The sequence below is a fragment of the Phaenicophaeus curvirostris genome, chromosome 7 (assembly GCF_032191515.1).
Source record: "Phaenicophaeus curvirostris isolate KB17595 chromosome 7, BPBGC_Pcur_1.0, whole genome shotgun sequence".
Lineage (NCBI taxonomy): Eukaryota > Metazoa > Chordata > Aves > Cuculiformes > Cuculidae > Phaenicophaeus > Phaenicophaeus curvirostris.
Genome location: NC_091398.1, coordinates 35,067,662 through 35,094,629, shown reverse-complemented (window position 1 = coordinate 35,094,629; position 26,968 = coordinate 35,067,662). Strand labels below are relative to the sequence as shown.

The 26,968-nt window shown below is 40.8% G+C and overlaps 1 protein-coding gene across 2 annotated transcripts; it reads right to left on the bottom strand.

Moving 5' to 3' along the window:
* Positions 1-1,200: 1,200 nt before the first annotated feature.
* RAB3GAP1 (RAB3 GTPase activating protein catalytic subunit 1) lies at positions 1,201-25,335 on the bottom strand. 2 transcript variants are annotated; one of them, XM_069861541.1, is made up of 25 exons: positions 25,276-25,335; positions 25,006-25,061; positions 23,579-23,654; positions 22,275-22,407; positions 21,964-22,042; positions 21,153-21,272; positions 20,399-20,564; positions 19,506-19,605; positions 17,031-17,112; positions 16,149-16,217; positions 15,399-15,472; positions 14,583-14,675; positions 12,954-13,123; positions 12,399-12,497; positions 11,891-12,063; positions 11,250-11,304; positions 10,583-10,951; positions 9,384-9,521; positions 7,595-7,822; positions 7,012-7,108; positions 6,820-6,923; positions 6,586-6,701; positions 5,267-5,369; positions 3,701-3,721; positions 1,201-2,406 (listed from the first exon to the last, which is right to left on the bottom strand). In XM_069861541.1, exons 1-25 carry the CDS (start codon positions 25,291-25,293, stop codon positions 2,164-2,166), a joined length of 2,982 nt encoding a protein of 993 aa, XP_069717642.1. In that variant the 5' UTR covers positions 25,294-25,335; the 3' UTR covers positions 1,201-2,163. The 2 variants fall into 2 exon arrangements, with proteins under 2 accessions (XP_069717642.1, XP_069717643.1); XM_069861542.1 differs by lacking the exon at positions 3,701-3,721.
* Positions 25,336-26,968: the final 1,633 nt, after the last annotated feature.

The window sequence follows — 26,968 nt, the reverse complement described above, 5'->3', positions numbered from 1 at the left end:
ACAAAAGTAGCACGAGTGAGTGAATTGTCCCTTCTAGAACAGTTTCATCCACCTGGCAAGGCCCAGTGTCGGTGCTGGGCAGGGCCTGCAGCACTTTGGCATTTAGAACTGGTGTCTGTTGAAATCCGCTTTTACTTAAACCAGCTTGAAAACTTACTCACAATGAAAAAAAATATTGGTGGTTACCCCCTCAAAGGTAGTTTCTGGCAAATAAATAAATTCTCTTTACAAAGACTGGAGAGGTGCAGGTTATTTTGCACCATTTATGCGGCTTTCCTTACACTTCAAATAAGTACATCTTTCTTTTTCCTGGTGCTTTTTGTTATGCTTTATCAGTCTCTCTGCCACCTCTGGAAGGCCGTAATGCAGCAGTACGGGCAAACAGCGCAGCTTTTCCTGAATTAAATTGTAACATTGAGTTACAATAAGCTTCTGAGAAAAGTTACAATACTCTTATGAGAAAAATCCTTTAAGTTTTAAACATTCTTTTCCTCTGTTACAGATTTACAAGTGAATCATTTTCTGTAGAGTGAAGCTGGGCTTTTCCAGCACTGCCCCAAACACCTTTGGGCAATGGCCTGAAAGAGAAAAGCTGAATCTGTCTGTGTTCTCTGAGTGATCAGAGGAATCAGTGCTTCAGCTGTTCACTAGGCTAAGCCCTAACAGCCTGATAACAGTGTGAGGGGTTTTCACATCACACAGCCCCCCCTTCACTCAACAGCTTCATTAAGAGAGGGTGGCAGGAGAGGAGGAATCCAAGAGTACCAGGGAATAAGACAGAGATACCTTACTCAGTAATTAGCCCAGTACCACTTTTTTATGGCAGCTAGACAGTTAAACCATGGCTAAATTGGTCTTTGTTGCTCTCATCCTTTTATCAGAGGAATTAACCTCAGGTAAAACACAAACAGCCTCAAGAACAAACTGCGTGACAAGAGTTTTCTTGGAAAACGACTAACTCCTTTATCCTGAAAAATGCGTTTCTGCTTGACACCCATTTACACCCAAGGGAAACAGCTGAGCCCCTGTCCCCCAAGGGAGTTGTAAGGGAACATGTGCTTTTTGAGACAGAACTTGATTTTCTTTACTCAGTGCAGGCACCCTCATGAATGATGCTGTTCCTAGCTTAAATTACGCAAGGCTGATATCATAAAAGCAGCTTGACAAAGCCCTTGCTCATATCTGAAAAACTCTGAGAGCCCAGACTAAGTTGAGATTTATTGAGTCATGGCAACAACGCTGTAGCTGTTTTTACATTTCATTTTGTGAAGTAATGCAGTTCTTTTTCTGATTCTCATTAAAACATCTGAAGATGGCTGTAAAGCAACATTGGCACATCCACATCATCGTGTCTGCATGATCTCCAAGGGGGTTTGTCTACAGCAGCGACGGAGCTGCCTCAGCAGATGGTCACTGTAAATACCAGCACGTTGCTCACAGTGAAACACCTCCATACGTGTCCTTTATTTACATACAGCTTTGGCCCTTGGCGTGCAGGGAAGGCGAGAAAAGTGTCCAGAACCATCAGTGATCCACTCAAGGCTACCAGGTTTCTATATCCAGTTAATAGCCCCAAATACAGTTCTTCCGCAACCTTTTTGGACAACTGCTGCAACGCTAGGAGAGTTTAGCATGAGCTACAATGTACTGTAAACATTAAATAAAATAGAGAGTATTTGAGAAGTATTTGCAACTTAGCGATTAACCAAAAGATACTGGGCTCAATATTTAAGATTAGCAATAAATACAAATCAACATTTGCACATCGCTTTAAGCAGGCTGATGTCACTGGAGAGGGTCTGATTGAGAATGGTAAAGCAGCATATTCTGCATGAGTGTCACCGTGACAGATTCGCATATGGCCCATCCATGTCCATTAGTAAACAAGCTAATGCAGAAACATAATTCCCTCCCTTTGGAGAGAGAGTAGGGCTAAGCTGTCCTCCCAAAGATCTGATTGAAACCATGCGGGAAGCCATTCCAAACCTCCCAGTCAGAGCAGCTGGCAGTTCAGCTCCATCCTTGGAAACAGCCCCTCCCTCGCTCCCGCCAACCGCACTGCCTCCTCCCCACAAGCCAGTCAGTCCGTAATGGTAACTTCCCCGAAGGAAAAAGCATGGGGTGCTACTTGTGAAGCCCCACAGGACAGTGCGGCTGGTTCCATCAGAAGAACGTGGTATCTGCTGAAAAGGCACCTGCGAGTCGGAAGTCTTCCCTGGTGAGCACGCTGTACATGCGCTGGGGCAAGGGCTTGGAGTAAGGGGCAGGGCGGGGGACAGTCGTGCGCAAAATCACCTCCCGGCCCGTGGGTGGTGGGAAATCAGAAGCAGACCCTGCGCCGAGTCTTCGCTCCTCTGATGAACCCGATCTCCGTAATTCTTCCTCGAGAGGAGGCGCTGCAGAAACCTTAAATAAAAGCAGAGGTGTAATTTCTTAACATTAGGGTTCAGAAAATATAAGAGGAACAGAGGAAGATTAGAAATGTAAACACATCAAGAGGCTTTACGGGTAGACGGAGCAAAACAGTAATGGGATGTCAAGAAATAAACTGCACACAATCAAATGGAACAACCTTCATGGATGGATGGGAAGCTCAGCCTACATTAAGCTCCTGGTCTCTGACAGCATGAAGCAAGGGTTCTGACCAGGCAGATGCCCTTCTCAAAGAGGGCTCTTCCTCAGCTCCCCGTGGCTACACGAGGCCAGGCAGCCCCCTCTTAAAAATAACTAGCACCACCTACCACAGCTTTGATAAAATGTCTGTTGCCCTTTCAGACTCAAACTACTGCTTCAATAAGCGCTTTCCACGGCCAGACAGGCTCACTGAGGTGAGACTGCGGAGCATGCAAGAGGCTGCGCATCTCCATCGATGCTCAGTGCCTTGGAGCCAGTAAGGAGCAACACTAAAGTCTGAACACTGCAAGAAGGGCTGGCATGGTCTGATCAGCCCCCAGAATACCCCCTAATTACATATATTATGTATATACACACAGCCCGATGGCCTGTAGGGTCCTAACTTACCTGCACACAACTCAGCTGCTCTCAAGCATACCTTTCCCAGCCCTCTCCTCCCCAGGAGCAGGGACCTGGTACACTCAGCTCTGCAGCCTGGGCCACAGAGAAGTCACCAGGGACAAGTTCCACTTATTCCCACAAGCCCAGTTCTCAGAAACCAACCAAAAGGACATTCTCTCTGCTACGCTCAGCAGTCACTCCAATTCTTCCCCACACCTCTCTGCATTTGTCCAAGCGATTCTGCAGTTCCAGCGAGTTCTGGTACCTGGGACTGTGACCATCCCAGCACCGCCCACCTCTGCCTGACCCACATCTGGCTGTTCAATAAACAAACACTGTGACAGCAACAGGGAAGAACATGAAGGCAAGGCCACATATTCCAGCATCAGAAAATCTTAATGTTCATGTGCAGAACTGGTTTTGGTTTGGTTTGCTTTAGGTTTTGGGTTGGCTTTTTGGTTTTTTTTTTGTTTTGTTTTTTTAAGATTTCTCTCTCCACTACCTGTCAGGCATAAGAAATAAAGTCTGTGAATGAGGAAAAACCATTCTGGAAACACAACATTAATTTTACACTTAATGTGTGCACACTGGTACAAAATCAACCAGGCTGCTGCTCTACATCTGAAAGGTTTGAGGCTATGGAGCTAGGGAAGATGAATGGGAAACAAGGGACAAAGTTGGTTACCTCATCAGAAGATTCAGTCAGCTTGGAAAGGGATGAGAAAAGAACCAGGGATGAAAGATAGAAACAAAGGCAAGTCAGAGGTGACTCACAAGAGGTCAAGAAGAGACTGTAGGTTTAAGAGACAACATGCACTCCCAAGAACATGCATTTGGTAGCAGAACTTTCCTGAGCAAACTTGAGAATATAACAACACACATGACAACGCAGAGAGGAGTCTGAGTTCAAAAGATAAGGAGCAAGGAAGTCATTCAACTTCGGTTTACCAAAAGGCTCTACCAAAACAATTCACAGCAGATTAAACATGAGGGGGTTTGTAGCAAGTGAGCTCCTGGCTCTATAAGAAGCCTTAATTAACAGTGACCAGATACGAGCATAAAGTGTCTGTGACCCCGATTCAGTTACTGGTGTTTCAAACAAAACAAATCTCTAGGAACTGACATACTTATCAAATATTAATGCTAGAAACTTTTACTCAGCTTTCTATGATCTAAAACCAGAAGGCCTTGGTATTAGAAAGGCAAGTGCAAGCGCTGGCATACACTTACAGGGCACAATCTCGGGCTCTGCTGGTTGACAAGTTGAGATTTGCAACCAGATTTTCCCTAGAGACCAGAGGGATAAAACAAACGTTCTGATTTTCATTCCTCAGAATAACCACAGTCTGTTTTCAGAATGGTCCTTTTTATGCTGAGTTGCAAAATACAGATTATTATAACAGCACCCACACCTTAAAAGCATTTAATTACCAATCACAGAATTTTTACAGCAGTGATTTCCAAACAAGATTTCAGGCTCCAAGATGTCTGCAATAACTCTGCTCCCTTGTTATTACTGCTGTAGTTAGATTTGAGTTACGATAAATCAATGCCATGAATAGGTGTCATTCTGACAGAAACTGAAGGGTGACTGCAGTCCAAGAGGTTGGGAAATCAGTATTTTAAGGCTATTTATTACAAAGACTGCTTAAGAGAAACAGGAAACATTTACACCAATAGAGGCTGGGGAAGGGGCTCCAGAAAACAGATGCGACACTGGCAATAAGCACATCAATGTAGAGTTGTACTGGAAAAGAACTGAAACTCTTCCTAAGCACCCTGGCTTCCACAGAAGAAATCTCCAGTATTCTAAATATAAACCTCGGCCTAAAAAGTTATTCCTTCTAAAATATTTAATATTATGACATGTTTCTCTACATTCCTACATAAAACAACCACCACACTTGATCGTTCTTGCTGCGATGCTGTATGTTGTGTAAGCTGAACAGAGCAGAAATTTGCACCATCACAGTGTTACTGGTGTAACCATTTGAAGTAAATCAAACATTAATGGCACCTCTGTCTACCCAGATGGTTTTTATTGTTTCATATCTCAGGTCAACTACTCTTCTTTCATTCTGCAATGTTCTGTTACTGCCAAAATCACACTGAACATCACAAGAAACTCTCAAGCACATTTATGACAATACATGCATATATGCGGACAAAATAAACTGGCATCACATGGTAAGTCACTGCCTCCTATTGCTTAAATCAGAAGTGCCTGCGAAGCAACCAGGAACACTCTTACCCTCTGCGCATTCACGAACAGCTTGTGAATAATGCTGCCAGCAGGTCCTCTTCCCGCACCAATAACCGACACTTCTGGCTGCTCCAGCAGACAGTTTACAAATCTGGTGGTACAAATCATTGAAAAGGGAAAAGGAGTGTTTAATTCTCAGCTGTATCCAGCTTTCTTGTCAAAACCCAGGATTGTTTCCAGTGAGGAGGTCTCCACCTGGCATCGTTCGCACAGGGGAGGAACTGGCAGAAAAACTGGAGTTCTCCGTTCTTAAAGTTTAAGGAGAAATGCCCGTGATTTCTCAGCATCCCACTGAAAAACCACCATCGCCTTTTCATCCCTTTTCCCCTTTCCCTCTGCCTTGAAGACTAAGCCCCTCTTAGTCTTTATCTGTTCCCTCATATCTCGCTGCTCCTTCTTTGATGCTAAAGCAAGCAGCTGTTCTTTCACAGATAATGTAGGTCAAAACTAAGCCAAACACAGCAGCCTCCCACCTAAGGTGAGGGAAGGCAGAACTGTTCAGCTGTTTGCTTCGCAATTCCAGCAGCTGGGCCAAGTAACACCTGGGCTGCAATTTAGCCTCTGAAAGAATCACAGAATTGTTTGGGTTGGAAAAGACCTCCAAGATCATCGAATCCAACCATCAGCACAACACCACTGTACCTACTAAACCATGTCCTGCAGCATCACATCTACACGCTTTTTGAACCCCTCCAGGGATGGAGACTCAACCACTTCCTGAGGCAGCCGGTTCCAGTGCTTCACCACTCTTTCACTAAAGAATTTTCTTCTACTACCCAATCTGAACCTCCTCTGGTGCAACTTGAGGCCTCTTCCTCTTGTCCTACGTTTGTTACTTGGGAAAAAGACCATTTATGTGGTTCCTCAGTAATAAGTTTCAAAGTAGTAAGGAGACTAGAATAAGAAAATTTAACTGGGCGGGGGGGGGGAAATTTCATTCTAAATTAGTTACAGAAAATACTAAAATCCTAGTCCTTCTAGTTTACATTTTACCAAGTTCATCAAATGTACCTTTAATATGCATGAGAAAATAAATTAAATCCCCAGTACTGTCAAAATAAAAGCAAATTACATTAAAACAATCAGTATGGCACGTTTTTAAAGAGATTGTTACTTAGATGAGCACCAATAGGCACCCTACAGACAAGGACATCAAATGTTTGTAGCTACTAAAAATGATTCCTTGGTATTTCTCTATTATCACTACTTCCGCCTCTCCTAAACTTTGACACTACAGAAAAAGGGCATCAGGCAAAAACCAAAACAACACAGGGAACAATAAAAAAGGGAAAAAAATCATCAGTCACCTTTGTAGGTCTTCTTTCTCCTCCTCATTTTCACATTTCTCTACTGCAAATTTTGCTTTCAGAGACCTGGCCCTGGCAATGGTAGCTTCCACGCCCATAATCTGAGCGATGATTTCCTGCAGGAGTTTAATAATAATGAAAATTAAAAAGATGATGTTTTAGCACAAGTATGAACAGTGTCTATTAAGTCTATTAAATCCTATTATGTTTTCTAAGCCAGTATAACAGCCTTACTTCCAGCTTCTTGTCCTCTGGATTGGGGAATCGTAGAACTTTACTGGAATGGGATATTATCTGCTTAATAATCTTCTTAACTGAAGATATGTCTTCTAGTGTTTCTATTGAAGGAAAAGAAATGAAGAAGTTGTAATTATTGCATCAGTGTTCAGCCTAAAATACCTTAATAATTTATTAAACATTATTTACCTTCTTCCTTTACCTTGAGCACAGCTGCATGGATGACACAAGGCAAGAGATGCCTTGCAAGGTCAGCTGGTTTCTGAACTGCAAGGTAATGAAGCACCTATAATGTTAGAAAATTTAACATATCAGTGATCAAAACTACTTCCTAAAGATAAGGTTAACTATGAAATTCACAAGAAAAGAGCACTGTTGTAAGACAGGACTCAACAGGCCATTTCACATAAATCCTCAGCAATTGCTTACAGCCCCAACAGGTCAGAATGAAACTAAAAGTAATCACGTTTTAGAACACTTCAGTTTTGAACACATACTTGCAGGTAAAAATCTGGTTTATTTACTAACAATTCAAAGAAGTACCTAAGTAATTCAGCTTCTGAAGTTATATTCCACCCACTAGTTATTTTAGACACTTCAAACAGACAGTCGTATGGCAGCAGGAATTTCCAATTAACCCTGAGCCATGTACAAAACAGTTTGCCAGCTCCAATAATACAGAGTAACAATGCATTACTCCTCAAAGGAGGAAGGACAGAGCGCTGCTGTAAGCATCGCAGATCAGACTATCACCAGCCACAGAGCTTTTTACCTTCTCTGCCTCCCTAGTGTCATCGAAGAGCCTCTTCTGCCTCCGGGCTGGGACGGGCTTTGCTGTCTCCCAGGCCTCCACCCACATGTTGCTAGGAATCTTCATCCGGGCGCTCAGCTCGCCTTTAATAACTACATTCCCCTTCTCATCAACCACTTCCTCTTCGATGTAGTCCCGTGGGGAGTACCACCTCACAAAATCCTCCAGACAACAGCCGGGATTAGCTGCCTGGAACAAAGTGGAGATAAAATTTGTGCCTGAAACATCCTGTAAAAACATGACACCCCGGGCAGAAAGGCCGTAGGGTTTAGTGGGTGGAGCACAGGGCAGGAGCCAAACCTCGGTGAATTCTGTTTATAGTCACCAAACTGTATGCTAGGAAAGGGATCTGGGAGAGTGCGGGAATAAAACATAAACCAAGATAATGGCAAGAGGTAAAAGCCACACCATCAACATAAACAAAGAAACCTCCTTATCGCACCAAACCAGCATATTCACCAGTCATTTCAGGCAAGCCCAAAATTACACTGTTAAGTCAAGCTTCTATCTGGTACCAGATACAAGCAATAAATATGAACTTTCACTCATTTTTTTATGAGTGAAGTTATATTCCAATGGCTTATACCAATAAAGACTTAAAGGAAAAGCAGCTCACACCTAAAAGAATCACTGGGCTGCACAAGTACACTTTTAGCACTGACCTTCCAGCCTTTAACACTCCCATAAAAAAAATCACTTTTTCTTCAACCTTTAAAGAATCTCCTCCAAACAAAACCAACTTAATTTTTAATAGATGTAATACCAATACAAACAAATACTTCCACTTCAAATTGTGGTTTTGCGTTCTTATTTTGAATTTTTAGATCATTTGCACCACAGAAATAAAACTGCTACATATGTCTAATATGACAAGAGCCACTATTAATAAATTGATATTGATACGTTATACTTTTAGTCTACATACATCTGCATCATTTCACTAAAAAATAACATTGCAGTAATTATAAAAAGCATTTTAGCTTTTTATAGCTATTTCTTGACAGAATCTCCAGTCTCTGCAGAGTTTTGAGATCCTCTGATGACAGCAGTGTATGTGCCCTTAGCTCCCTCTGCAGAGCTCAGGGAGAAATGGAACAAATTACCCAAAATCACAGCTATTTCTAGTCTCAGTTTAATGACCTGCTATATAGAACTTCTAAATAGCAGTAACTTATCCTTCCTATAAAGAACAAAATATCTTCAAGTATATATAAGAATTATGACCATCTCCCCAAAGTCCAAATACAGAATTGTGAACATGTTAATAGAATTATTTTTTTCTTTACACCACCTTTAAATGTTATCTATTTGCAGTCTGATTAAAGGTGCTTTGTACATAGCATAGCAGAGAGTACAGGTAAGAGAGATACTAAATGAAAGCTATGAGGTGGTGGAAGGGATAGCTGCGCAAGTTGAATTCAGGACTTGGATGCTCAATTTTCCTCTGATGTCATTTTGCATGGGCTTGTCTAAGTTTTAATTCCCAATTTATCAACTATATATTTTGGGGCTTTTTTCCCTCCCACAGACATTGTGCAAATTTACCAGAATGCTACAGCATAATAAACTAGATAATTTCAAAATCTATGACTAAGGGTTTTGTCAATAGGTTTTTATTTTCAACTTGAAATATTTTGAAGCTGTTCTGTGAAGGGAAAAAAAAAAGACCCTCAGAACTGTTCAACACAAGCAAGAGGGGTTGTTTAACTAGGACAACAGCAGTCTCACAGGATTCTTCAAGTAGTACTACCTTAAAAGACTCCATATCTGAGAGCAGGCAGGCACTCTGCATGCGTGCCCGAAGATGAGCACCTTCTGCTGATGTCCCTAGTTTTGCCAGTACCTCAGACTGTTCTTCCAGCAGATCTTCGGTCATGGGTGCTGGTTCCTGCAACACAGAAAAAGCCGAGTTTAAAAATAGCCTCTCTTACGCTTAGCACTTCTTAAGGAAGGAAGGACTGACTGGAAAGCTCCCTGTCGCTCAGAGTTCATCCTACGTTATTTGTACTCAAAGGAAATAATCATAATTTTCTATTGCTTCCACTGTTCAGACTAAAGTTGTACCTCTGAAGATGACACTAACAAAAAGAAACTAAAAAGAAAACAACCTGAGAATGAAGTAACAATACAAGGATCTACTATTAAAATGCCAAAGTCCAGATAAGTCCAGGCAGTCTCTGACTGATACAATTTTATTGAGATGGATGAAAATCCACCTGAAACAATGTAGAATTTTGCTGTTGATACTGTCAGCGCATAATTAATTGACAACATTTTGCATGACTCCACTCTGCTCATACCTTTTAGTCACCCATTATTCATTAATTTCTCTCAAGTGAATGGTAAATACTGCATTCTTCATGCATGGCTGATTTCTAACTACTTCTGACACAACCCCTTGCTAATTTGTCCCTAGTCACTGCAAGAAAGTCTGTGTCAGATAACATTTCTAGCTGTTTGATGATAAATCAGCTTGAGATAATTGTACCAAAACCTGATGACTATGACCCTTTAGCAATGAACTGAGAAATGTATTTTTTTAAAAAAGAGAGAAAATTTAAAAGGCCGCAGCAGCACAACCCATCCAGCACTCTGGTCAGTCAGCTAGAAATCTTTGAACAGTAGTTCCATTTAAGAGGAAAAAACATAAGGAGGTTCCTCAAGAGCTGGAAATAAGAAGAAATCCTAATCCGAGTCTAAAAAAATTTGATTTGAGTGAAATTTGGTAAGGAGATCCAGTCTCAAATAAAGCAAGGCACACATGAGCTTTCAGTTTAGCAGCCTCATCAAGTTTTAAAAATGGAAAACAAGGACATAGGCCAAAAACTTAGAAATTTTAACAGATAAGGCTATAACCTGCACATTGTATACAATTTCACAATCCTAGGTATGAGCCACAGCACATGAGAGAGTCTTATTGCACATGTGGGGCAGCTCCTGGTACCTAACCTGCGTTATTGGGATGTAGAGAGGCTCTCCTGGATGCAGCAGTGTCAGCTTTCCATGCGGGTGCAGACGACCTTCTGGTTTTAAGTTTACAGGCTCTTTGTTGCCTTCTTTTGCTCCTCCTTTCTTCCCATTTTCCTGCCCGTTTCCTTTAAGATCTTCTGTGTCACTCAGACATTCAAAGAATTCCTCCTCACTGTCACTCCACGATTCCCAAGACTTGCCAACTTCTTTTTCCTTATCAAAGTTATCTCCAGAGTGGTCTACTCCTTTTCCGGCATCACCAGAAGTACCACTAGGTGAACGATCAGACATGCTCCCCCTTTTCCCCTCATCTCTGGCTTTCTTTCTTTCAATGCAACAATTTAACATCTAACAAGTTAAAAGGAAAAAGATTGTGTTTAGCAATTACTTCTCTTATGGAAACAATGCCACAGAAAAACATGGAGAGTCACCAAAAACCTCTTACAATTCTAATAGGTAACAATTAAGAAGGTAACATTTCCATTGAACTTGTTACTATAACAAAGATTTTCCCAAGCAATGAAGTCCAAACCAAAAAATTCAAACATAACTAAATCTATAACAGCAATATATTTAGTAAATAATTACTATAATTTTTACAGTTTCCTTAAGAGAAAAAGAAGTCTTAAGTTTGAGATATTTTTACCTGCAGTTTCTGATGCAGTAAACAGCATCTCAGATCTGGAGGGCCATTAGCTAATCTAACAAAAGGCAGAGAGTAACCGTTATCAACCATAAAGTTAAATCTTTCACATATATGTGGTCTTAAACAATATGACATCCAAGAGAGAGGCAAATATCCCCATTGCACCCACTGCCACCATCCTAACTGTGTGGGCTCCTCTCAGACAAGCTAGTGACTGAACCTGGAGTTCAAGCACTAGCTGCTTGAAAAGGTTATTACACCAGCAGGATCTTGGAACAGCTCCCTTAGAAAAGTGGTGAAACTACACCACAAAGCAGTGTTTCTCCCTGTATCAGCTCCTTCATTTTGATTGAATGATAAACTGGAAACCAAGCATTCGCATAAGCTTTTCTCACCCTCATTCACACGGTGGGGGGCTCTTTAACTTCCCCAAGCATTTCCAAGTTTTCAAAGGAGCGCACAGATGCTTTTCTCTACTCCCTACCCCTTCTTGCTTTAAGGAAGTAGGGTAATAAGAATAGAGGAGAGCGTTTGCAATTTAAAAATGCAAACCAGTACATTTCAAAGTCATATTGAACCCACCCTGTTCCTGAAACAAAGAACATTTTCTATGACAGAGCAAGGATAAAAAAAAATCTTACCCTGGAACAAGGTAGTTGTTCTCCCATCTGTAGCGCATTTCCAATACAAATTCTTGCCAAAGATGTGCCACTCCTTTTACTCCTCCGTGGTAGAAGTTTATCATACAAAGACATAAAGCTAGTTTGTATGTCAGACTATCAGAAGGAGCAGATTTAAACTGACTGAAGAGATTCTAGGTAAGAAATAAAAGAAAGCAGGAAGTAAAGGAACATGACATTTTTTTCCAAAATCATATGATGTCTTTCCTGTTCGTCAATACAAGCAGCTAATATTTTAAGCCTGTAAGCATAAGCTACTAAAAATTACAGTCTTTGAAAGGAAACAAAGAAATTATAAGGAAAAACAAAAATAAAAATCACCATTTCTACCTAGAAATTTCACAAAGGTAAATTCTTGTTCCCAAAAACTATGTTACAAGACATGGAGCAACCACAGCAAAGTTTGTATGAACACACACACCAAACTGCTTTTACTGCTTTTTTTTGACTGTCAGTCAATAAAACTTACATAATCATCAGTCTCTGGAGGAGGATTGTTTCCTGCTGAAGTGCTAGTTCTGCTTTCAAATCCATCTACAAGTTTGTCAGCAGCATCAGGAAATAAGAACTTGAAGAAACCAGAAAAAAAAAAAAGATATCAAACTTCCATCAGTATGTTTACCCCGTTTTTCCCACTTTTTGTATAAAGCTGCTGGTTACATACCAGCAACCCCTAGAATTAAAACTGTTAGCACAGTTCAGAGTTCATTTTCAGTCCACTTTTTTGCATGGAACACTGAGGCTGTTTCAAGAAGCTGATAACTGGAATTCAAACACCAGGCTGGATGAGGCTTTGAGCAACCTGATCTTGTGAGAGGTGTCCCTGCCCATGGCAGGGAGGCTGGAGCTGGATGATCTTTAAGATCCCTCCCAACCCAAACCATTCCATGATTCTACAAAATAATGGAACTGACATCAGACATCTTTATTTACAGTTCTTCTACAAACTATAAACCAAATGCATCAGCAGAAGCATGAAATACACACTTTATATGAATGGAATGTGCGTGGACAGCTCACTTACCAGAAGAATCGTGTTCAGAACTTCGTTGTTTAATGGTGATTCATCCACACCTCTGTGTTTGCGAATTTTTTTCTTTGCACTGTGAACCATATTTGTGACTGATAATTTATGGATTGGGACTGGTGCCGGCTCTGTCAGCTTTGACAAAGCGTGAGAGATATCAGCAACCTCTATAAAACAAAACAGAGGTATTTAGAACAAAATCAAAACCCACAATACTGTCTCTCTTTAAAAGTTCACCTGTCACATTCGGTCTGTTTATCTGATGTATTGACTTTAACACCCTGCTAACCAGAGCCACACCTCTACGTTGTCAGGTTCTATCCCTCATATTCACTGTTCTTATCCACACAGATAAGCAGCAGAATCAGGTCACAAAGGAGTCATAGATTGTGCCTGCTTTATTTTAAAGAACGAAGCTCAGATGGGGTTGGCTGTAGGTAGAGCCCACCACCTACTGCAGTAGCACTGCACCCTGACAAACTCTTTCTGGCAGAGCATCTGCAAAAGCCTGGTGAAGAGTCAGTATTTCAACTTTGTTTACACGTGACACCTACAAATGTAGTGTAGGCAGCACAGACTGCTCAAGCATATGCTAAAGCTTTAGATAGGCCATAAATAAATCCGGTAGTAATCACTATATACACGACCTTAACATGGCATAAGCACAATCCCGTTTTAGAGTCCTCAGGTGAACTCCTCAAACCAAAACATTTTTTTCCAGAGTAGCTGCCGGTAAACTTTAGAACCTCTCTTACAAGAAAATGAATTAACATTGTTAAAAAGACAGCAGACAAATTTAAGTGAATTATTACCAGCAGCCTGAAAAATCTCATCTTGGCAAACATGTCAAGACAATCAAAGACAAGGAGGGCTGAAGAGACCGTACATTAAGCAGTAGGAGTAATACACACCTCACTTGCTCTAACTCCTTTTTAAGCTCAGTAGCAAGCTCTTTCAAAACTATGACCAAGTATAACGAGAGAAAATATACTGATACAGATTTGGAGAGAAGACAAGGTGACAAGAGGCAGGCAAGAAGGAAATGTTCACCATACACAGCAACAAAAAAGGAAAGGGACAGAGACATCAAAAAGATAGCAGTATCAATATTGCTGGGATAAAGTCTAACTTGTTGGTCCGGTAATTTTGTTTTGCTTGGGGTTATTTTGTTTCTTTTCCTTAAAATTCCTTAAAATGAAGAGGAAGGCAGCAAAGTCTTTTGAACAGACTAAAGGCTCTTTACACTGGTTGCTAAAACATGCACTACATATACTTCAAAAAGAACAGATAAAACAATACAGACAAATCTGTCTGATGCATGTGCAAAACCAACTCACATACACACCAGTCAAATTTTAAACTCTTGCTTTCCAGTTAAAAAATCCAACTACAACAGAGGGACTTAGAAAGTCTTCTGGGACTTAGAAACCTAAGCCTGTCTAGTATTCATGAGAAATTATACCACGTAGCACTGAGCAGAAAATTCCTAGGACCATTACAGAAAATGTTTGAGTTACAAGTATAAATAATGATCAACCTGAAGTCAAGTAAAGAGGACAGTGAAAGTAAAAATAACATGGAACAATTACAAATAAATAACACAAATTAATAAGATTTTAGTTTTACCTTTTCCTTCCTCTTCAAATGCAGACCTTCCAAGTATCTCATCAGTTGACTCCTTCCGACGACAAAGCTTGAAGAATTCAGTAAGGAAGTCACCTGTAAGAAAAACGAAGTTTCTGAACAGCTACTCGATTAAAATCTCATTGACCAATATGCTAATGCTCAAAACAATGTCCAGGAGACAGTAAATTTTATCCTTTCATCTGAAAGAGTACGATTGTTTGTTCTGAAGCACAAATACCACGTTACTCAAGCTTAAGAAAACACACAGCTAGACAGCTATCAGCCACCTCTCCAGAGCATAGTTCTATATGCAGTTTAATCCACTTCTTCACCCAAAGCAAGATGATGCTTTTGTAGCCTGCTGAATTTTTTTTTAATTTTGAAGGCCTTTCCCCCACAATCTAAAAGGCAAGGACAGACAATAGTACAGCTCTCTAGGCATCCCAATCCTGCCTGTCAGATAGATTGATTCAACTAACGAAACGCATATAATGCAGAAGGCACTTCATAAAACTTACAAGATTCTAGGAAATCTAGAGTTTTCACACAAGATACTGAGTAAATACTTATTCTCTGGAACCTACTGAATTAAGAAGAGCAATGAAATTCTTGGCACACAAGACACAACCTATGATCGAAACTTGTGTTTGTACAAAAGCTTGTGTTCTTGAAAATGAAGCCCAAAATATCATTCACTCAAAAATAATAAGGGGAGTACAGAAACAATGGTAATGAGGTAATCAACAATTCAATCCTACCTTCACAACTTAATAGCTTAAAAGCCATAAGAGAAGATGGGGAATTCTGAAGTCTTACCCAATAGACACTGAGGGTTATCTGCTTTCCTGACTCTCACAGACCACTGGGGTGCTTGCATTGGATCCAGGTCACTTTAAAGAAAGAAAATAAGTGTCACACTGTTACCATAAAACAGGAGTATCCAATAAAAGTAATGTGATAGTGAGTTAGGCATGACAGCCATAATACACACCACGCTGCACAGGAGAACACGGCAAACACTCAAATGCAAGCAAGACTCCCTATTCCCATGTAGACATGTAACATGGATAACATGTGAGAACAATTCAGTTACAACTAAACTGTCTTCTTTAAAATGTATTTAAGTTGAAAACTCATTTCTGCATAATTAAAACAATAAACATATAAGCATATTCTTACATATAAGCATACACTGTTCTTCCTCTTTAGGAGACTTAGCAGAAAACTTGGATGATAGTTTTTGGAAGGATTTCAAGCAGCTTAATTTCTTCTGCTTTCCATGCTCAGCTATCATCTTTTCCAAGAAACATGCAATACACAAGACTTTTAAGTCTAGTATGAGAATACGCCCAAAAATGGAGGTGCATGTTCTGTTGAGATTACGATACAATAATATTTTCTCACACAGTAATGCATTTCAAAAGGTGTTTTCCCAAATAAGATGTTCCATCAATTGACCTTAGCATCTCTTTCACACACAAAGCAATACACATTTCGTATGTCACTAAAATGTAGTAGTTAACAAGGTACACCTCTAGATATTTGCAATTCAGACTAAATACTTACGAATAAACATCATTGTCGACAACTATACCTTCCGTAAGTTGAGGCCACGTAGTAGCTAAATGAAGCTCACTGAAACAGAACAAGATTTAAAGCTTTCAGTCCTAGTAGAAAGTATTATCTCCTTTATAGTTAATAATACCTTGAGAGGTATTTGTGATAAGTCAATATTCAGGTCTTCTAGGTATTTTGCAGCTACATCCAGAAATGTACAAGTTTTCTAATGAGTCTTCTCGCTGCTGACATCCTGTTGGTTATTCTACAGCACATCACTGAACTTTATCAGCACCTGGCATACAGGGCTCATCACAACTCCTCTCTACAAAAGGAGGCATTGTGCATTGCATTCTAGGTATCCAGACACAGAGGAAAGTTTGATGAATTGCCTACAGCACTGAACACCGTCTAATACATTAAAATGATTCCTAAATTCACTGAGTGACATCAGAGTATTCTGAAGAGAACACAGAGACATTGTAATAATTCAGTTTACAGACCCTCTGAATTTAAGTCTTCTACAAATGTCAAAGCAAAATACGAGAGTGAGTCCAACTCTTGAGTGAAGGCACACCATTTTTTAAGTTTATCTCCAGACAAGGTGTATTTTCAACATCACAGATTTGGACATAAATGGAATACTCTAGATGTTTATGGTGAAAGATTCACGACCTAGAACCCTGAATAATATTAGACAATTTTGCAAATAGTTTTAACTGCTATTATACCATTACCTATCACAGATGGGTTTTAGGTACTTGAATAAGTAAATCATCTGTCAGAGATGTATTAAGTGAAAGGCAGGCAAACCCCAGATTTGGAATAATATAACTTTAAGTCCTCCGCTAAGGAAGTTATAAAACACAGTTTTCTGAACTCTTATCTTACCTAATAGGATCCTCACAGGCTCCAAACGGTAACTTCCCAAACTCAAGGCCTCCAACTTCTCCCCCAACTAGAGCATCTATATCTGAAGACAGATAGAGGCATTTTCTATACAGAATTTACTGAATATTGAAAGTAGCATAACATCATAATTTCACAGTAAAAAAGCCATAGCATGCATAATGATCAGAGTATAGTAAAACAGCTAGGGTGACAGAGCTACAAAAATATGATCCTAGCTTATAGTCAAAATAACTGTTTCCAGCAGAAACTGGGAAGTAATTATGCAACTAGACATCAAAAACGCAAATTCCTGTCATCCATGTTGAGGGAAAGTTATTCCCTTTTACAGGCAAAGATGACAACTATAAAGGCAGCCTTAAAGAGTCAGTGTCAACACAAGAACAAATAGACAGAAATTTGCCATAAAAATATTTAGGCAGGAAATCTGTTCCAAGCAGAAAAGGGAGACTCCAGAAGATCAACTCTGCAGAGTAAAAGGTCAACTACTTTTAAATGGTTGACAATTTTATTAAAAGAGTGATTATGTCTCCTACACTTAAAGGCTTATCACAATAATCTGGGAGATTTCTTGTAATCCCAGTTACTTAAAAATGCCTCCCAGCATCATCAACCAACTTATATCCTTCAAATATATAAACCAAAAAGAGACAGCCTTCACTGAACAAAGTAATGTATAGTAACGTCATTATAACAGCGCTATTACAGCACCTGATCCTCAACTTTAAATGCACCTGGCAAACTTTACATATAAAGCAAGTGAGGTTTTAGAACAGTTAAAGTATTTGGATAACTTTATTAGATAATTTCTTTTTCACAGAAGATAAGAGACATTTAAATTCGTTGGCTTTATTTAAGAAGAGCTAACTGAGTGAGGGTAATGAAGTACAGGTCTAGTTGTTCTCAGTGAATACTAACTCACAACTGCATGTAGCAAAACCAGTAAAAGCGGTGTTGTCCATCTCCAGTTCCTGCACCATGCTATGCTGTGTGCTCCCTCAACCAAATCCTCTACAAGAGCAGAATTTATTCAAACAGCTCAAATCAAGCCATTTGATCAGAGCAGTGCAACTCATTCACCACAAACTCGGGACTGTGACTTAGTGAAGAACTACAGCAAGGTAGAGAGACTACAGAAAACATCGATTTCTGTGTCTGCAGGAATAATACCAAATAAAATCTGTAGAACCAGATTCCCAAGTTCTTTTGGTAAACTTGGTTTACCTACAAAGAGAAGCTCTATAAAAACCCTGAGTTTCTCCTACCTTAAAGAAAGGTATTCTCTTTAAACATATTTTCAATACCCCTTATGTACAAAGCCCACAAGATCAACTTCACTACAGACAGCTTCAAAACATTCCTTTCATTATGCTCAGATTTTTTTTTTTTCAAGCAAAGCAAAGCCAATCAATCAGTAACCAGACCAAGACCACACAGGTTCTGTCCCTGTAAGTGTGCCCTAAATACTTAAACCTTGTTACATAAAATTACTACCAAGCCAAAAATAGAACTTGGGCATTTTAATTGTTCTGCCACCTTGTGCCTAAAATACCACATCTAACATATGTTAAGAAATACGTATGTTAAGAAAGCACTAACATCTACCTTTTCCATATAGGTCTGTCTGCCTTTGAGCCAGGAGTTTGTAATTTATTTTCTAATGCTACCTATATATAAATAGGTCAGTTAAAAACAAATCCTTGACATCCGTGGAAGAGAGCATTACCACCAAGCAAGCATTTGAAAGTTCATGGCGAGATTACCAAGTGAGCAAACTCACTCTGTTTTTTCTCTAAACGGCATCACTATGGCACAAACTCATCACGTTTCGTGTATGTACTTTATACTTAAGACTACACATTTCTTTTCCCCTCTTTCCTCTCATACAAGGCTACTATAATTAGAGGCCTAATCAGAATTTTTTCCTGCATAAAAAAATAAACAAATCACCTACTTGGCAGATTTAGGTCTGTGCAAAGAACAACGGAAAAATCCAAACTTTTACCTCAAGTGAGGCCCATATATTTTCTCCTTTTGCCATCATTAATATACTTCAAAAGTGAAGCGTTAAAATCAGTTACTTTATGGAAATAATTGACAAATACTCCTGTGAAGTAGGAGAACCTATTAAATCCTGAATCCAAAAGTTTCCCAAGGGAATTCAGGACAAAATTCTTTCCTCTCCAAACAGATGCTATCATTTTAGATGTATCACTGTATTCCTAGGCTCAGCCCTAACCAAAACACCCGTCATAACCATAAGCCACAGGCATGATTTCAGAGCAGCTTTAAGCTTGCCAGCCTGTCAGAGGGAGTGGGAAGGTACTCAGTTGTAACTCAAGCCTTTCCTAGTAATGTAGAAAATGTTTTAATTCTCCTGGTAAGACACACGAACACCTTCTTTAGCACTGACTCTTTAACTTAAACCAAGTTATTCTGTGGACACAAGTCTTTTACCTGGTGGCTGCTGTGGCCAGAAATACTGCTGCCAGTCCTGAAGCACATACGTAAGCCGAATAGCCACACTAATTGGAGGTAGTGGCGTTAAAGGGCATCCCTGAAAAACAAGAGTTTAGAAAAAAATTAGTGTAAAGAGTACATCTTCTCAAATATCCCAGGCCTTGAACAGAACTTACTTATGGTAACTTGTATTAGAGATAATTTTATCAGAACAGCAACTCCCCAAGGATTACTAGTAAAGCCACTGCTCAACAGGACGCTCACAGGTAAAAGTAAGCACAAAAGCTTTCTAAAATGCCTGAGACATTCACATGCTCCATTTTAACCCATAAAATACAAGTAACGCCGACCCAGAATACGTTAGGTTTTCATTAAGGACTTTTTCACCCAGTGTTTTGGTAAGAATGCTGACTTCTAATATTAGTTGTGAAGTGTTACAGTCAGCCATACCACTCCATGAAGAAGCAGTTCACTCCTCGCATTGCATCATGTCCTTCACTGTTAATTTAGCTATGGGGAGCTATACAGTATCAGAATAAAAACCCCACCCCAAGTCTTCCCTCTCCTTTCAAACTGTAAACCAGTTTATTTTAGGGAGGAGGAAGAGAGGGTTGTTACAAGCAGACTGTAAACCAGGCACACTCTTTCACACTCCAGTGGAAAATAAAAATGGAAGAAGCTGCTAACGTCGAGGAACATCATTCATCTCAATTTTCACTCCTTATCACTGTATACTAGCAATAAGTGGAAAATGACTTCATTGGTATCAGCAGTGTAAGCCTCATTCTTACAAAACCCAAAATCCCTAGAAGACAGCAGTGAATCTACAAGCAACCAGATAACAGAATAATTATTCTTAGTATCAGTCATACATGTTCAGATGCACTTACAATCTTGGACTTGAAGATATCTAGTAATCCTGATAAATGAGTATACTGGTTTGGCACTTTGCGGAGATGAACCATTTCAAAGTCAGTTCGAACTCCTGGACCCTGACATTCTCCAACATACATTCGACGCCATTTATGATGTATTTGCACAAACAGTGGTACCTGACTATAAAACATGAATGTTTCAGATTATTTAAAATGTCATGCTGTCCTTTCAAACTAGCTAAATATTTTAAAATAGTTTCCACACAATTTCATATTCTTTAGAACATATTTTCTCTTAGCAGAACAGTTTAAAATGCTAAATAGAAAGCACAGAAAAATTCTGTTAACTTCACCACTAAATCCAACACCCAACAAACAGTCATATCATACACAGAGCTCTACCCATAACTTCAGTTACATAACTTTCAGCCCAAATATTTCTTGAGGAATATCAGAAAGTTACTGTTACCACACGTAGGGAAGAAACCATCTTCCTAAAGTTACATTTTGCATAACTGTTATTCCAACTTCTAGTAGCTTTTGAAAGCCTTTGAGGTTTTTAAACAATAATGAAAATAAACAACCCATTGAACCAATCTTTTTAAAGTTTCCATGGGAATTTTTTTTTTTAATCCTTCTGTAACAATATTATGGTACAAATAGCAAAATACATTCAGAGTCTGTTGTAACAACTTAATGCTTTGTTCTCATAACAGCATTATGCTAGAGTTTTACCCGAACATGTAAATAGGTTTAAGCTTTCACCTACCAGCCAGTGTTCCCCAATGCAATGGAAATGGAACTCAGCAAAAGGTTACATTTGGATTCACTAAGAACTGCATCGTTATTTGCAGCCGGAGCAATAACCACAAACTCACGTAAGCCATACCTTGAGAGAGAGACAGGAAAAAAAGAGCATTTTTCCCTTTTTTAGTAAATCAGCTGAAACACAGAAACTGTAGCAATATTATAACCTGAATAACCTAATTGTGACCAAAAAATTGTGACCATGGAATCTGTTATTTTGACTCGAGTACCTCTTTCAGAGAGGTCAAGAACTTAGGGAGCATGGAGTGCTGCAGATTCTCAAATCACAAACTACTGCAGCTTAAGCGCATTCAAACACTGTGTTCAAAATAATATGAGGACTCCCAAGTCTGTCAGTCCTGAGTATTTTACTTTACATCTGTAGGAATCGTAACTGTTTATACATAAAAATAGTGTCTCTGGAACAATGCTATAATGTGGTCAAGATCTTTATTACTAAGAATTTATTGTTGTTGTTTCTTAAAGGGCTGCATCTTTCCTTTTTAAGGATCCATCTAAATATTACATATATGAAACCCTGGTCAATCTACGAAAATCCGCAAAAACACCTTTTGGGGAAAAAAAGGGAAAGGAAAGATATGCCCACTACCATGGGCTTTTATTGCATTCCCTTCCTGCGTCCAATACAAAGAAACATTTTACTGAAGCTTTAACTCTTGATGGAAAAAAAATTTACAAGCGATAGCACCAGCAATAATGATTTTCCAATTGCTGTGTTCCTACATATTAAAGACAAGAGGCATCATACGCACCATCTCACCAGACAGTGAGCTCTAGGAGGAAAGTCATTGTTCATACACAGCAAGTCCTGCATAGGTAGAGGAAGGGCATCTAGGGGAAAAAGTGATAAATAAGAGCATCAGCATCAGTTCAGCTGACTTACAATTTACTTATATTAGTGATCTGTTGAACGCAAAGCACACTGAAAGCAGAAATGTCAGATCACATCCACTTGATCCCAGAAAACTTCACACAGAAGCAAAGCGATGCGCTCTGAATGCCACATTCTCAAATCATCTTTTGTCGTATCCTTACAGGTAAAGATAAGAGAGCTATCAGCTACCTTCTACCAGTTCTTCTTTCCCTTCTTTGTCACTGGGCTCTTGCACAAGATAATGATGGGTAATTGAGAATCTGAAGTCTGCAAATGAAATTTCATCAGATTTTTCTTCCCACGCTCCTGTGGTATATACACCCTGCAAATAAAAAAAGGTCATACTGGATCACCTACTTTAGGTTAACATTCATAAGCCTTAAGAAGTATACAGCCTACACAATAACTTGTACTGCTAAATATTTATTCTTCAATAGCCAAGTAATGTTTAATTTCAGAAAAACAATTCTCAGAGCACTTCATTATAAAGACAGCTGAATGCTAAAATCCATGTTGCCAATGATCACATTCATTTGAAGGACCAGATATTCCCCTGAGAAGTCTTCAGAACTATGTGGGAATGAAGAAGCAGATGTATCCTCTCACATGCAACTATGCATCTTAAGTGTACGCACCCTCAACTTCGCCCAAAGACAGAAGCTTCCCACCTGGGATTTCATCTATATTTACACCATTCCACACAAATACTACTTTGATATTTACTTAAAAAGTGCTTCCACTGATAAGTGATTTTGTACCTACAATTTGCAAAACTTTTGTAAAGATAACTGGTTTTTAAACAAAAATATGGCATGGGAAAGTTGCTAGGAAAAAAAGTCAGTAAACAGAATTGTACGCTGCTGCTAAAATAAAGCAAGTCGGACAAGCCTTTGATTCATAAATGGCATCTTCTCACTAGAAATCAAGAAGAGAGGTCTGAACAAGGAAAGACGACACTGACAGAACAGACGAGACTGAAAACTAGTTTGTTAGATAATGTAAATTCTCATTCTGAATAACCTGTACCCAGACTAAGATTGAGAATCATAAAATTCCTCCGGAAACACAGCAGCCGTTCAACCCAGAACAGCTGAATTTACCTGCACCAGTACGCAGAAGAGCTCAGCAATTTCCTCTGTGTTTTACAGGACTGAGAAAGCTCTGCATAGGCTCTAATTAGGCTTTGAAAAATAAAATCTTTGAAGCACACTGAGTCACGAGTAGTACTGTGCAAACCTCAACCTGTGAGGCGTGACAAAGGCAGAAGGCAGGGCTAAAAGAAACTCCTTAAGGATTTAGATCCAGCTTTGTCAGGTAAATAGCCTGTTTGGAGACGACCCACCAGCAGAGCTACTGACTGCCAAACCATCACTTCCGCAGGCAAAGTTCCCCAACACAAAGCCTTATCTGCCACACCTAAGAAAATGACAATATGTGGTATATACATGCGTAGTACAAGTTAAAAATCTGAAAACTAAGAAACAGCAACTGACCTTTTCTAGAGGTTTGCCTGAAGAAATCCCAATAAGTTTCCAATCATTCAATACTTCTTCTGTTTTTGAAATAAACCTATTAGGGAGGAGAAAAGGCATTAATATCACCTGAACATAGATTTATACTAGAATTCAGCTCCCGAAAAGCGGGAAATAAGTTGTCCTACTATGGAATCCTGTAAAAGAGCCCAAAGAACAAACAATAAAAAAACCCCGAATAGAAACAGAACAACTGCTTCCTTGTACAAACAAGATGGACCTCCTATGTTTACTTTTCAGATTATAGTTACTTCTAACACCTTCTTCTGGCACTGCAGCGTATCAGTTATAAGACATACAAGGTCATACACAAAAAACCCAAAAGTAACCCTATAGCTTGGGAACCAGGAGTGGGAGATGGTTACAGAACATGTTCTAGTCAGTCACAGTGGGAGAAGGCTCAACGCGATTGCTCCTCTCAGTACGAGCAGACGTGTGTTCAAATAAGAGACGTTTTCTTATTCTCCACCGGAAAAGGTTGGTGTGCAAGAGCGAACCTAAGGTTAACATCAAGGCAATGCACAACGCTTTCTCTGTGAAACAGTTTTAGTTGATAACATCCCTGTGCTTGAGCAACCACCCTGTTCACCAGACCAGGCTCCCTCTTCCCAAAGATCCAGCTGGTGCTCAAAGCAACCCATTTTTTGTTGGCAGAAGATATGAAAGCAAAAACAATGGAGATCCTCAGCAGCCTTTCAGAAAATGATCTCTAGAATTGCTTTGAACACTGGCAGCATTGTATGAAGCCAGGTGTCAACTCAGAAGGAACTTTTGAAGGTGACGGTGGTGGATTATTTTAATTTGTTAAATAAAAAGAGATACAGGTGCAGACTCAGGTTTTCTGTGTCGGACCTCACATTCCTGTTTCATTATTCACAGATAAGTAAGCATTTGACACAAAAGTATAAACTAAATTCAGATGTCAAATGCACTGCCTAGAATCTTTGTCTCCTTCCGTCACAGACATCATCACTGGAAGAAACATATTAAAAACACATGGCATTAAAAGAGAAAGAGCATTCCTCACCTTGTATTTCCTTGCACACTGCCCTATCAAATTTTAAAGGCTCCGGCTGAGAGATGACAGCATTAAAAATCAAGTGGCTACTTAAAAATCACAGAATCCCTAGGCTGGAAAAGCCTTTTGAGGCCCTCAAGCCCAACCGTACCCATCCACTACTTAATCATATCCACGTAAGCCTTCCAGATATTTACTCTACTCCCTGGCAAACACACACAGAAACGGACCTCTCGCCAAGCGCAGGAACAGCTCCCCCAGATCGTCTTTATCCGCTCGTCGTCCCTCCCCAGGGCCGGGATCGGGCGCAGGGGCCCGGCTCCCAGCGGGAATGGGGACAGCAGAGCCCCGGGGGAGCGGGGCCACCTACCTCTCCCACTCGGAAGCGGTGGTGAAGTCCGTGATCTCGAACACCTCCGACTCGGGCTGCGGGGACAGAGCGGGAAACGGGGTGAGAAGAGGGGAGAGGAGAGAGGAGAGGAGAGAGGATAGGGGAGAGGGGAGAGAGGATAGGGGAGAGGGGAGAGGGGAGAAAGAGAGGAGGGTAGAGGAGGGAGAAGAAGGAGGAGAGGGGACGAGAAGGAGGAGAGGGGACGAGAAGGAGGAGAGGGGGGAGAGGAGCAGCACAGAGCGCACCCACCTCACTGTCCGCCGCCATCTTGTGCGGCCACCGCCCCCCGCGCAGAGGCTCACGGGAAGGGGGGGGAGTCCCAGGAGGTCGCGCGGTGGTTTGGGCGGGAAGGGAGCTCGGAGCCCGCCCAGCTCCCCCCTGCGAGGGGCGGGGACGCTGCCCACAGCCCAGGCTGCTCAGAGCCCCGTCCAGCCTGGCCTTGGACACCCCCAGGGATCGGGCAGCCACAGCTTCCCTGGGCAGCCTGTGCCAGGGCCTCACCACCCTCAGCGTGAAGAATTTCTTCCTCATGTCGAATCTCACCCTTCCAGTTTAAAGCCATTACCCCCTCGATCATTCCATGCCCCCGGAAGAAGTCTCTCCTCAGCTTGCCTGTAGCCCCTTGAGGTACTGGAAGCTGCTCTAAGGGCTCCCCAGAGCCTTCTCCAGGCTGAACACCCCGACTCTCTCAGCCTGTCCTCACAGCAGAGCTGCTCGAGCCCTCAGATCATCTCCATGCCCTCCTCTGGACCCATTCCAACAGCTCCATATCCTTCTTACATTCGGGATTCTGGAATGGGACACAGGAGCCCAGGCGGGGTCTCAGGAGAGAGGAGCAGAGGGGCAGAATCCCCTCGTTGCCCTGCTGGCCACGCTGTTTTTGATGCTGAGAGAGTTGGGGTTGTTCAGCCTGGAGAAGGCTCCGAGGAGACCTTATAGCGACCTTCTAGTACCTGAAAGGAGCCTACAAGAAATCTGGGGAGGGACAGTTCATAAAGGCTTGTGGTGATAGGACAAGGGGGAATGGATATAAACTGAAGAGGGGCAGATTTAGATTAGACAATAAGAAGAATTTCTTTATCGTGAGAGTAGTGAGACACTGGAACAGGTTACCAAGGGAGGTCGTGGCTGCCCCATCCCTGGAGGTGTTTAAGGCCAGGTCGGATGGGGCCTTGGGCAGCCTGATCTAGTGGGATGTTCTCCCCCGTGGCAGGGGGCTTGGAACTAGATGATCTTTATGGTCCCATCCGAGGTGATTGTTAATTTTCTTAATTTGTTAAATAAAATTAATTACAGACACAATCTCAAGGGATTTTGTGTCAGACCTCATAGATAAGGTACTAAAAGCATAAATTGAGATAAAGAGAGGAGAGAAATATGCTTTGCTTTGGGCTCTGGGAGCGCTGTCTTGTGAGTAGAGCTTAAACCACTACCCTTTAGTTCAACTGTGTTTGTTTTCATTGGCCACTACTGCTCTTTGCGTTCAACATCTCAGGCAAAGTGCCCTTGGAGGGGAGTTGCCTCAGCAACACGGTGTAAACTGAACAGCCTGGTGTAGCTGGAGCACGAAGAGTTTGCCAGACAAGAGCCTGCTGCAGCAATAAGAGCTGCCTGCTCCCACTCAGAAAAATGCTGAAAATAAAACCAAAGTGCATGTAAATACTCTTTGAACTCATTATTGTCCAGCAAAGGAGGACAGCTGTGAGCTAAAAGTGCTCTGTAACTCCTTAGGTTGCCGTGCCTCTTTCACACTTCACTGCTGAAGCACCAGGTAAGGCGTTGTTTATGCCTTTTTTTAGGAACTTTTTAATTCTTATTTTGAAGCAGGCTTTTTTGTGTATCCAAAAAAAACCCCTGCAAAGTTTGGAGTTCGCAGTCTAACACGAACAGACTAGTATAATGGGATACGCATCCTAATGGATTATCTAGTGTTTACAATAAG